The sequence below is a fragment of the Somniosus microcephalus genome, chromosome 4, assembly GCF_052327205.1.
Source record: "Somniosus microcephalus isolate GS21.2 chromosome 4, FLI_Smic_1.0, whole genome shotgun sequence".
NCBI lineage: Eukaryota > Metazoa > Chordata > Chondrichthyes > Squaliformes > Somniosidae > Somniosus > Somniosus microcephalus.
Genome location: NC_140990.1, coordinates 275,579,318 through 275,592,815, shown reverse-complemented (window position 1 = coordinate 275,592,815; position 13,498 = coordinate 275,579,318). Strand labels below are relative to the sequence as shown.

The following is a 13,498-nucleotide window of genomic DNA, read 5'->3' as shown; positions in this document are numbered from 1 at the left end:
AATAATGGTCTACTATATGCCAAGAATAAATAACCTTTAAATACTGTGAAAGTAGTTGCTCTTCATGTTTCTCACAGAGGAGTTTGCTAGTTTTTTTTTTAAACGGTTTTATTTTACATTTCTCATAAGAGTCATGAGTCACACTTATAAATTTAAATTGTGACAGGCATAGCTACAACATTAAAGAAGCAGATTCCAGTTCCAGCACTGACAGATTGACATTTGCGCTCAGACTTGTATTAGGAAGCAAGTAAAGTTTGCCAGTCTCAGCAAGTCCTTTGTAACATTATCAACATCCAGACAGTACATTTTTGACTGTTGCACTTTCCTGAAGGAGAATGTTGGGGTAGGGAACTAGCTTTTTAGGGAGGGGTGAGGAGGTTGAGAGGAAATAAAATAAAGAGATAAAAAAAACTTTTTAAAAATTGTCTTTGAAGTTATTTGCATCTTTTTCATGTTTTAAGTGTATAAGAGTAAACCTCTAAAGCATTTATTCAAATTCCAGCAGCTTACTGCCCACCCATATCTCGCAAATGTTAGTAAAAGTTGCTTATTAGCTTTATTTACATTACAAATTCTGTCCTGCGAATTGTAGTATTTTCCCCTCTGTGCTAAAGTAATTGCAGTGCCAAATATTAACCTCTAATCATTGAATTCACATTGGTGCAAAGTACATTCTGCTGAGAGGAGAGCATTTGATGAACACCACATGTCTCTAGGTATCCGGTATTCGTGAAATTACATGTGTTTTCTGTTGTCTGTTTTTCTACAGCAGCATGAAACTCTTGTAAATAAATTGCATGTGGGGCCTTGAGGCCAGAGAAAGCCAAACTATAGTCTTTTGCACCAGTTGTCTGGACTACACTGCAGTGTAAGAGCCATGTAGGACTGCTGGGTAAGATTGTACAGTAAAGACTACATCCTTTCCTTATCTTTATTTCCTCTTCCCTCCATAATTCCACTAAAAGTGACTGCCTAGTTCAGCTAGGAGGGAGGGACAGCCTGCAATAGAAACGACACTGCAAGTGCTGTCTCTGTGATCCATTGATAGTAAGTTCACTTGTAATACAAGAACATAGAAAGTGAAAAGGCCATTTGAAACTAACTTATTTAATTTCCTGAGGGTAGGACTTTCAAAGTTTCTCCCTGCTCCTCAAGGGTAATCAGGCAAAACTCCACAGTACCTACCTAAACTTACAACTTACATTATTCAGCCTGGCTGGCTGCTTTCTTGCCATGACATTTCCATGGTTCCAGACATGCAGGAACCATCATAGAGCATTTGATCATTTTTGTCTGTACTTGTCCTTATCACCTGCAATCCAAATTGGATATTTTTCCAATATTAAATGTTGCTCACCTCTGTTAAATGACTTTCACTAGATCCCAATTGCATAATGCATTCATTTTGAAATCCTTGTCCTTGTTTACAAATCTCTCCTTGGTCTCACCCTTGCCCTACCTCTGCATGTGCTTCCAGTTCTACATCTAATTCCTGATTGGTGTTTGTTTCCCCTTTCTGTCCCTCCTTGTAGCACCTTGAGATATTTTGAAATGTTAAACATGCTAAACAAGTGCAAATTGTTGTTGTAAAGAAGTTAATCAAAACAGCATTAACAATTTTTACTGGAAGTCTATTCCGCATAGCTGTCACTGTATGGGGGAAAAAATGTCTTCTAATCTTATGTGTTAGTTCTATGCTCATACTCTGCAAAATCTATTTATATCTGCATTATTCATTCCTTTTAGCATTTTAAAACTGTGGATCATGTCTCCTCTCTACTTTTCTCTAATGGAAGCAAGTTCAACTCTGAGTGTCACTTCATAAGCTAGATCTGAGCTCCAGAAACATCATTCTTCTTTGAACCCTCTTTAATATATCAATGATGAAGGTAGAATGCTCAGAAATTGTCAACAATATACCAAACAAGGCCTCATCAACAGGGGTCACAGGGCAGTGATCAAGAATGGAAACCCTGGTTGATTTCCCCCCTCTGTAGCCTGAGACCAGTTGTCATGCCCGTACCACCACCCTGGTTGGGATCAGATAGTTCAACACAGACTAAAGATTGAACCCTGCTCTCTTGTGATTCAATACCACACCAGACATCGAATTTTCCCACTCCACCATCAAGGGAGCTCATTTATGCTGTTTTGTACTCCGCTGCTTGATGCAAGCTAAAGTATATCAAATAACACTGCCTCAATCACCCGGTCAGCAATACCTGCCCTATGCAGACATGCGCATGCTACATATGGTTCTTTGATGTTTGCAGGAAGCTGGGTACATCTACCCACAGCCATAAATCTGCTAGTGTGATGACTTGCACTCACATTAATAGGTAGGTTTTGTTGTGTATGTAATATGTGTGCTACTTTGAACCTATGGACAGGACTGCACTACTTGTTGGGCGTAGTGATACGCAGTACCACTCCTGGCCATAGGGGTATAAATAGTACTGTGGGTACTGATCTCTCCTCAGTTCCCGCCTGTGGGCATGAAGTAAAGAGCTACGTGTAGTCCCTACCTCCAACCAGTAAAGACCTGTTTTATTGTTACTGATTAAGTCTGAGTATTAATTACTTGAACAACTCACAGATTTAACACTGGCGACGAGTCTGATTCGGACCCTGCGGCAGTCACTCCACGGCAGCTTCGTCCACAGCCAGGACGTTGCAGAGAGGTTTCCACCCTCTCCACCCCACTGGAAGACATCCTGACCTCGGAGCCTCCATCGGCGACCGTCAGCTTCTTCTCCAGCTTGGTGGTGGGTAAGCCGTTGTCTGAGCCGGGCAGCGACGCGACAGGCAGTCGACCGCGTTGGCCGCACGAACGGGGCTGGGGGAGCTGGAGGAATAGGGCGCGAGAGCCGCTTCGAGCGGGAGGCGTTTCAACAGAGCGATCGCATCTCCTGATAAGAGCCGCTTCGCGATCCAGCGATCGCATCCGCTGATAAGGGCCGCACTCGGGCGATCGCGGCGAAGATAAGGGCCGCACTCGGGGGCTGAAGGGAGACGGCGTTGGGGGACGGGTGAAGACCGCCAAGCGCGGGAAAACCGCCATTTTGTGGGCGGAGGACGACGGCAAGAGCGGGAAGCCGCCATCTTTGATAACAAGTAAAGAAAATAAAATCTGAGAAATTGCAAATCTACAATGCCTAAACACGGGAATATTAGCACCTTTGATAGTGACCTCGAAGATTGGGCCATATATGTTGAAAGAGTAAAAAATTATTGTAAGGCCAATAAAATTCATGACCAAGATAAAGCTCTAACATTATTAAATTTAATGGGTGCGAAGACATACGGGCAATTGAAACACCTGTTATCACCAGATGAACCGGCGGATAAGACGTTCGATGAGATTGTTACTGTCCTGAAAGATCATCTAAACCCCACGCCGCTGATGCTAGCGGAACGATTTAAATTTTATGACAGAAGGCAGCTACAGCATGAAAGCAATGCTGAATATTTGCTGGAATTGCGTAAATTAGCGAAATATTGCCAGTTTGGAACGGGACTGACAGAGGCACTTCGAGACAAATTTGTGTGTGGTTTATTTAAACAGGATACACAAAAGCGACTGCTCGAGGAGAATGAGCTGACGCTTGAGAAGGCGGTCACTATGGCAGCAGCACACGAAGCCGCAGCGAGAGGCACGGCAGTAATGCAGCTACGGTCACCGGAGCTCAGTGCACACAAATTGGGTGTGAGTTCTGGCAAATGTTATCGTTGTGGAAAGACAACGCATGATCAGAACCAGTGTTGGTTTAAAAACCAAGAATGTAGAACTTGTGGTAGGCTTGGACATATAGCTAGAGTATGCAGGTCAGGGAAGAAGACCAGCAACAAGAAGTCACCGCAAGGAAAATACGCAAAGGTACACAAGGTGACCGAACAGGAGTCCGATTCAGACGCTAGCAGTAATGAACTGGCTAGCTTAAGAGTACTCAACGCTGGTAAGGGTGCAGACCTCCAGACAATTTGGGTCACTCTTCAGATAGAAGGAGTCCAAGTAAAACTGGAATTGGACACTGGATCGGCATTGACGGTCATAAATAAGAAAGATTACGGAAAGTTATTCCAACATATTCCCCTACAGGATACGGGGATTATATTGGAAACATACACGGGGCAAAGGGTGTACCCCATCGGGAAAATAGAGGTTGCAGTGGTCCACAAGGGCGAAGACAGTCAAATAATGGACTTATATGTGATATCTGAAGGAGGTCCTCCACTACTAGGACGGGAGTGGATTAGGAAAATGAATATGGACTGGCATTTCCTACAAACAATAACGAGTGAGAACTCGGTGAAGATAGTCGGCCCAGACTCTGGAACGGATGATGGTAAGCCCAACTCAGGTGCAAAAGACAAAGTTTCAGCACAGAATTCCACTGAGCAACAACAACATAGTTTAACTGTGAATTCTGAGTCTGGCAAGTCTACTGATGTGCCCATTTCTGAGGGACACCGGGCTCGAACTCAACTCCATTTCAAACTACAACAGCAATTAGAACAAATGCTTCGCCGTTGTGAGCAAGAGTTGAATGCAACGAAAGAGTTCTTTGATATAGAGTTGGAGAATCTGGAAAGACAACAGAAGCAGCTGATGGAGAAAATGGAACAGGAGCACACAAAACGTCTGATGTCAGAGGAGTTAACGGTCAGCCAACTCCTGCATATGCTGAAGGACAGGACTCTGAAATGGGAAAAACTTGAACACGAACTTCAATATTCAAACGAAAGGGGTTCGGAGCTCTCAAAGGTTATTGGAAGAGCTGAGGTGGCAACACAGACTGAGATGACTGCAACAGAGCAGCCCTTGGATGCCAAAAGTACGCTGACTCACGTCAACGTAGAACAACAGACCGCTGAAACAGCTGCTCCAGTAGAGGGATTGCATAGTCCGATCAATCAATCTCCAAAGGAAGTTGAAGTATTAAAATCACAAATGAGGTCACTAGTAAACGACTTGCTGAAAGCCCAGAAAAAGCTGGATGCAGAGGTACACATGAAGAAGTCTCTTCAGGAAAGATGTCTGGATTTGGAACAAGAGCTGGCTAACGTCCAGCTGGGTATGGAGGAAATAGACGACCCTCTCACTGGTCTAGCTCAGAACGACACCGAATATTACGATGTCCTGTCCTGCCCAGCTTGTAACTTCGACTCCCAAAGTGCAGAAATCATGGAGGAGCACCAAAAGTCTACGGAACATCGGGAGAAGCTGGCTCTACGACGGAAACAGGAGGAAGAGAAGGAGGAACTGCGCATGCAGCTGGCAGCTGTGGCAGCTGACAATGGAGCCCAGAGAGTCTCCAAGAAGCAGAAAAGGAAAAGTAAAAACAGAAGATGACCCATCTGAACCATTATCACCTCTACCAGATCACACACGTGGTCCCTCCGAACGGAGCCAATTCAGTTCGGAAGTTCAAACTGTTAAATCCATGGAAGGACTATTGAATGAGTCACTCCAGCAATGTGAACCGACTCCACCACAGAGATTGAATCTGTGAACTGTTTTCCGCAGAGACTGAATCTGTGATCTGTTTTGACATGAAGTTATCTATGTTATTCTGTTATGTAAACCTGAAGTTATATATGTATATATGTTATTACGTTATGTTAAATGGGGAGATGACTGTAAAGCTAGGAAGGGAGGAATGTTGTGTATGTAATATGTGTGCTACTTTGAACCTATGGACAGGACTGCACTACTTGTTGGGCGTAGTGATACGCAGTACCACTCCTGGCCATAGGGGTATAAATAGTACTGTGGGTACTGATCTCTCCTCAGTTCCCGCCTGTGGGCATGAAGTAAAGAGCTACGTGTAGTCCCTACCTCCAACCAGTAAAGACCTGTTTTATTGTTACTGATTAAGTCTGAGTATTAATTACTTGAACAACTCACAGATTTAACAGGTTTGGGGGCATTTGCAGTTCCAGTTGACTAGTTCTAACAAAGTTACTTCACTACTGAACTTTTCATTCAGTTGAATTGCAGTGAGATTTGCTGCTACATACAGCAAGTTTTAGGCCAGATTTAGACTGCTTTGGGCATAGTTGCAATGTGAAAATCATAGTTTAACTCAAGGACATAAGTGTTAATGTTTGTTTTGAAGGATGTTGCTGACTATGCCAATCCAACTTAGTAGAATTATTTTAGAAGCAACAAATCAACATGGAGAAAAAAGTTTATTTTAATCAACCATCCATGAAACCGTACCAGTCACACCTGCACCGACTGGATATTATTGCATGAAAACATCAGGTGACAATCTCTTGTATCAGGATATTGCTAGATATTTGTTTTTATCAAATTTATAGATTCTAGATAGCCTGAAGCAATTTATATTATTAGCTGATTTTTTTTTTGTGAATATACTTCGGTGAAATGAAAAGTTTAAATATTCTGTAATTTTTCTTAATAAAATGGTACAGTACATAGAAACATAGAAGATAGGAGCAGGAGTAGGCCATTCGGCCCCTCTAGCCTGCTCCGCCATTTAATGAGATCATGGCTGATCATCCAAATTCAGTACCCTGTCCCTGCTTTCTCCCCATATCCTTTGATCCCTTTAGCCTTAAGAAATATATCTAACTCCTTCAAAGTACAAAGAATATATTACCTTTTTGCTATTCTTTGGTGTGTCTGATTTCTCAAACAGCATTTTCAGGTCATCCAGTGGGATAACAAATCTTTCAATCCTTCGAGCAGCTTGTAGATCTTCCTTAACAATTTCATTTTGGGTTGATTCTGTTTCTTGTGTGGATAGTGGTGAAGCTGAAATGTCCTTTCTCTGCGTTTCCCTCACCATCATTCTGGTTTCTGACTCACTTTCCATTCTTGTAGAAATAATATTCTCAGCAGGTAAGTTGCAGTGCCTCTGAACACAGGATGTCTTCGGTAAAATTACCACAGAAATTCCAGCTCTGGTACTTGTATTACAGTCGCTGATATTCTTGGGATGGAAGCATTGGCTGACTGGTGAAGGGCTGATGTAAAGGCTCTTCAGTACTGTCTGAAAGCCTGATATCGAACGAATTGTTCAGCAGGAACTTCAAATTACTGGAAACAGACTGAGGTAAAGACTCATACGACTTGCTTCTGAGAACATTCCTTGAGGACGATGCAATTGAATCACAAGACTCCCACTTCTTCTTCAAAAGACTCAGTGAACCCTTCTATATTTGGCATTCTGCCAACCCCTCAGTTTTCTACAAGTCAGAAGATTTAAAAATTTAAACATATGGTAGACAATTGAAACATCATAGGGAAAGTATGTGTTTATAAAATGAATCTCATTTGTGGCTAAACCACAGCTGTGCAAAAACATGAATTTGTTTAAATCCAGCAGCCCAGGTCATGTGAAAACTCAGTCATTCTAAAAGACATTTTCCTTGTTTTGCTTCAAGCAGCAAGTATCAGGCACACGGTTGACCTTCAACAAACACTGCTGAACTCGGGGAGAAAATTCCCAGCTAACAGGAAACCAGGCCAGGAAGAGAGTGCATTCCCATCACTTCCTCATATGAAATAATGCCACGTAATGATTTTACTTGGAAACCCACTTTTTGTTAAGTAAATGCTCGGGGGAAAAAAAATGAAAAAAACACCCTGACGTCAGCCCTTTCACAGATAACACTTAATGCATAAACCACCAGTTGCTTTGCAAATTGGCACCTTTTTCTTCTAAATAAAAAAAAATTCTGCAACTTTTTAGAATTTACAATAAATGCAGAGCTTTACTGTCCTGCCCATTATAGCACAGAGAAGAGCTGGATCGAGGATAGACTGTGCCACTAGCCAATTCAATGTTGCATATTTGTAGCATGCACAGTAGTGATACACCACGATGATGTATCATTCCAACCGGAGCTTTACAAATGAATAAAAATGGGAAAAGGTACAATCCGATTACAAAACGTTTGGAGCGGCCGGGCTGGGAAACAAACACACTGCATGTGTGCAGAACCTAATAACTCGCTCTTGTTATTTAGCCCACTGTCACTCAGTGAATTTTTCCACACACCACTGCTCCCCATTGTGTAAGCGCCATAAATAACCTTGGGGGGTGGGGGGGGGGGGGGAGTGAGAATTTCAGTAGCATTTGTTTTACATTAAAATATAATTTTAGATTAGTAAGCTGCATGATATTTTAAACAGACTTTTTATTATGTTCTTTAAATATTCAGTAATAGACTTCAATGTCTGGTTTAAGACATAAATACCATTCTGTTATAAAAATATGAATCTTTACAACAAAATGTATCTCTTGCAATATAAAGGTCTGCCTCAGTTCATTGAAACAAATGGTTCTTCATACATGCTCCTAAATTATTCTGAAGCCATAAAAAATTTAATAGCTATAATGTTTAGTACAATATGTTAAATCTGGGAAATAATTTAATTGCAAATGAACTAGAACTGTAGTACTATAACTGTAAATACGTTATGACATTGTAGCAAAACAATTCTTGTACTGTATTTTCTTACCACTGATTCCTTTTTTGAAGTTGTAGCAGTATCGGATGCAGCAACAGCATTCTGGTATCTGATAAAAATTTTAAAAGTAAAGACACTTTCGCAGCGCTCATTAAGCTAATGAGCATCCAGCATGATGGTCTGACACACATCTGATAACAGATAGCTGAAGGATACAAAATCTCCAATATTCCGCTCAGGACGATGCATTATTTAAGAGATCCCCAAGGGAAAGCAAAGAGCCAATGGCTGCATATTTCAGCTCTTCCTATGTGCTCAGTTTACAGTGCAGTCCGTCAAACCCTAGCTTAATTTTGCAAGTCGCTGAAAATAAGTGATAAACTTGGATTAGGAACATTTTGCTTAGTTATCCAGTACTAGCCTACTCATCAGTAACCATACAGATGTTATTAATATTATGGAGAGTTCATTTTATTGCAGTTCGACACACACTGTAACCATTTTTATAATAGCTTGCAAGAAAAACAGATCAGCATTTATCTTCGTGTCGAGGGATGTATTATCATGCCTAGTCTGGTTCTTGAATCATGCTGCAGAAACAACTCAAATAAAAAAAATCTAGTCACTGTTTGACTAGATCCGCAGGAATGCAAGACAATATTGGTTGAAGTATTATTTAACTCTTAGCTTACCTCAGGGATGTTGCACACTGACAATCGGGTGTATTTACTAGAGGTATTTTGCTACTTTCGCAAATTTGTACACTTAAAGCATATGCCGCGATTTGTTATCTGGATATTGCACTTTCACGCAAAATGCTCCCGAGGTGAAAATGTATGTTCCGGAGCAGATCTGCGTAATAACAATTTATTTGCTACAGCAAATTATTTGGTCTAATCATCATAAGCAGTACAGTAAACTGGGGGGTGATTTCGCCAATGGGGACGAGTTGGAGGCGGGACTGCTGCTTGGCGGGTCAATGTCCCGCCGCCATCGATTTGTGGCCAACCCACGCTATTTTCCCTTGATTGACCTTGTTAAGCCCGCCCAGCGGGCTCAGCAGGCCAATTAAGGGAAAGCCGATTACAGAGAACGTCAATGTATGATGTTTCATCTGTCAAAATTGTCATCGTTTGACAGCTCTGTGAAGCTGTCAAACAGTGACATTCTCTGTAGTTTGATGAGTTCTTGAATTCAAGACCTCATCAAACCTCTTTCTTTTGCAGAAATGAGATGGTTGTTGCACTGGAGAATGTAACGGGCATCTGTCATCTCTGCTGCGGAGGTATGAGACTCTCCGCATACTCAGTGATTGAAGCCTGCAGGAAGAAACAAAGGTAAGTAAACTTTTTCTAACACTTTCCACTTACCTTGGATACTTACTTCTCCACACTTGCACCCATCACTCACCTCCACAGCACACTTTTGCACCCCTCCAACCCCCACAGATCCACTACTCACCTCGGTGACCCTGGTGGTTCAGAGCCTTCGGGAAACTCGCACTTTTGTGGGTAAAATGGGGATAACCCTCTTATCTGCCTGGAACAGGTAGATAAGTGGCACTAATCCCCTTCCCGCCTCCAAGGAGATGGAACCCGGCGTGGGACGGCTACCCGCCTCCTGGCAAGATGGCACGGAGGCAGGTTGAGGCAGGTTGGTCATCCGCCCCCAAAGTCTGCCATTTTCCCGGCAGACCCGCCTCCCCAGGGCTGGCAAGATCGTGCCCCTGATTTCAGAATTTGAACAGCTCAGCAGTAGTTGGGTTTAACTTAATATAACATAACTCATCAGCTGGGGTTATTCGCCTTAGAGTAGAGAAGATTAAGGGGAGATTTGATGGAGGTGTTCAAAATCATGAATGGTTTTGATAGAGTAAGTAAGGAGAAACTGTTTCCAGTGGCAAAAGGGTCGGTAACCAGAGGACACATTTTTCAGGTAATTGGCAAAAGAACCAGAGACGAGATGAGAATTTTTTTTACGCAGCAAGTTATGATTTAGAATGCACTGCCTGAAAGGATGGTGGAAGCAGATGTAATAACTTTCAAAAGGGAATTGGGTAAATACTTGAAGGGGAAAGATTTGCAGAGCTATACGGAAAGGACAGGGGAGTGGGATAAGTTTGGTTCAACATATCATAGCAGAACAATAATATTCCGTCTCTAGGATTACTGTACCTACTTGGCAAAAGCATCTTTTTGGAGATTATTTGGTAATATAACAAGCAGCAATTGTTAAATCTATGATAAAATAAAGGCATATAACTTATTCAATAATGTGGTAATATAACCATTGTATTAACAGTCAGTTTTTTTTCTGCAGGATCCTGGTACAGGTAGACTACCCTTTATCCGGACTTCCGAAAACCGAAAAAACCTTCGGTTTTTAGAGGGTTTCGGTCAGCGTAAGTCGTGCGCACGACATGACCAGAGTGGCGCATGACTTACAGGCCTAGCCGGATAAGGGATAGTGTAGCATTTTTCCGCACTTCTGAAAACCGAAATCGCTCAGCATAAGTGTACCAGCCTTTATCCGCACATCCGAAACCAGAAAACCTCTGAAAGCCGAAAGTGGAGCAAAGCATGACTTCTGAAAACCGAAATGCGCACGACCACGACCCCCGCCGACCCCCACCCCCGACCCCCCGGCCGAACCCGACCCCCACCGACCCCCGACCCCCACCGACCCCCGACCCCCCCCGCCGTACCCCACCCCCGCCGAACCCCACCCCATTTCGGATAAGAGATAGTGTACCAGCCTTTATCCGCACATCCGAAACCAGAAAACCTCTGAAAGCCGAAAGTGGCGCAAAGCATGACCCGACGCTGCCGATGCTTGACCCACACAGGTGTTATGCTGCTCTGTGTGATATTTGCTGCTCTCTTAGATATTTGCTGCTATTTGCTGCTCTCTTAGATATTTGCTGCTCTCTTAGATATTTGCAGCTCTCTTAGATATTTGCAGCTCTCTTAGATATTTGCTGCTCTCTTAGATATTTGCTGGCTTTTAACAATTTGTGAAAATGCTAAAAAGAACTGCAGATACCCCAATGGGTAACAGTAAGAAGCAGAGAAGGAAGCATCACTCATTATCAATATCGCAGAAAGTGGAGTTATTGCAGAAGCTTGATCGTGGTGTGTCTGTGCGACATCTTACTGAAGAATATGGTGTGGGAAGTACCACCGTATATGACTTAAAGAAACAGAAAGACAAGTTGTTGAAATTTTACACTGACAGTGATGACCATAAACTAATGAAAATTAGGAAAACATTGCATAGGGCAAAAAATGAAGATCTTGACCGTGTGCTGATTGAGTGGATTCGACAACGCAGAGGTGAACGTGTGCCACTGACTGGTTTGATGGTCATGAAGCAAGCTAGAATATACCATGAAGAACTGAACATTGAAGTTGAGTGTGAATATTCAGAAGGTTGGCTGCATAAATTTAAGAAGCGTCATGGTATAAAATATCTGAAAATCTGTGGTGAAAAAGCTTCTGCTGATCATGAAGCAGCTGAAAATTACATAGATGAGTTTGCAAAAATAATATCGGATGAAAACCTCGGTCCTGAACAAATTTACAATGCTGATGAAACAGCTCTGTTCTGGCGCTACGTTCCTAGAAAAACATTAGCAACGGCTGATGAGAGTGCACCAGCAGGTTTTAAGGATGCTAAGGACAGGTTGACTGTTCTTGGGTGTGCCAATGCTGCAGGCACACACAAGTTAAAGTTGGTAGTGATTGGAAAAAGCCAACATCCGAGATGTTTGAAAGGTGTATGCAATTTACCTGTGCATTATTATGCGAGCAGGAAAGCATGGGTAACCAGAGGAATATTTTCTCACTGGTTCAATAACCACTTCGTACCAGCGACACGAGCTCATTGCAGGCAAGTTGGACTGGAAGAAAACTGCAAAATTTTATTGTTCCTGGACAACTGCTCCGCACATCCCCCTCCTGAACTTCTTGTGAAAAGTTATGTTTTCGGCATTAACTTTCCCCCTAATGTGACATCTTTAATACAGCCTTGTGACCAAGGAATTTTACGCTCCATGAAGAGCAAGTATAAAGACGTTTTTCAACAGAGGCGAAGGAATCCAAAGCTTCCTGAAAGAATTCAATGTTAAGGATGCCATTTATGCAGTTGCTAATGCTTGGAACGATGTTGACAAACCAACATTAACAAATGCTTGGCACAGACTTTGGCCTTCAACGATGTTTCATGAAGATGGACCTGCAGATGACGAGTTTGAAGGATTTCCTGTCAGTCAGGAGAAGATGATGATATCAAACCTCCTCACTTACGCCAAAGGTTTATCATCCGAAAGTGTAAATACGTTAGAGGAAGCTGACATCGAAGAAGTGCTGAACATTGACAATGATGCACCTGTTGTGAATTCATTGAGTGATGGGGAAATTGCTGAAATGGTGTTAAATAAAGACAAGCATGAGGACAGTAGTGATGATGATGATGACATTGTGAACACAGGTGAAAAAATCCCCATAGACGATATGGTGACAATGTGTGATCAGTTAATTGCTGGCCTTGAAAAATGTGCATTTATCAGTGAGCAAGAGATTATGCAAGTTTACTCAATTAAAGAGAGACTGCTTAGGCAGAAACCAATGTTAATGAGACAGATGACACTGGAAGAAGTCTTTAAAAAGGCCGTCTGTCGTAGTCATGCTTCATCACTTGAGAATCCTGTTCCTGGCCCATCTTCAGATGTCCAACTCCAACCTGATGACAATGATGCCAACACTGATGTACCATCTTCTCCAAGATCCTCAAGCCAGATGTAATGTACCTTTATTGCATGTTTATGTACAGGTATTTAGTTTAGTTTGTACCTGTACATGTTTGAAGTTTTACTGAATGTTTTCCTTACAAATAAACTGTACTACAGTATTTATCCCTGTAACTACAGTATTTATAGTCGTTATTTTCGGATAAGGGATAGTGTATCCTTTATCCGCACTCCCGAAAACCGAATTACCTCTGAAAACCGAAGTGTTTTCGCGCACCTTCCGAAATCCGAAATTTTCCGAAAAA

The 13,498-nt window shown here is 42.2% G+C and overlaps 1 protein-coding gene across 3 annotated transcripts in view; it reads right to left on the bottom strand.

Annotated features, from left to right (window-relative positions):
• Window positions 1-8,808, bottom strand: part of xirp2b (xin actin binding repeat containing 2b) — a 250,156-nt gene extending 241,348 nt beyond the window's left edge. The window contains exons 1-2 of one of the 3 annotated variants that reach the window (XM_085986456.1): window positions 8,498-8,808; window positions 6,630-7,218 (exon numbers count right to left, since the gene is read on the bottom strand). In XM_085986456.1, coding sequence (XP_085842582.1) covers window positions 6,630-6,845 — 216 coding nt within the window. In that variant the 5' untranslated portion in view covers window positions 6,846-7,218; window positions 8,498-8,808. The remainder of the gene's footprint in view (window positions 1-6,629; window positions 7,219-8,497) is intronic. The other 2 variants (XM_085986455.1, XM_085986457.1) reach the window with 2 other exon arrangements.
• Between the last annotated feature and the right edge of the window lie 4,690 nt (window positions 8,809-13,498).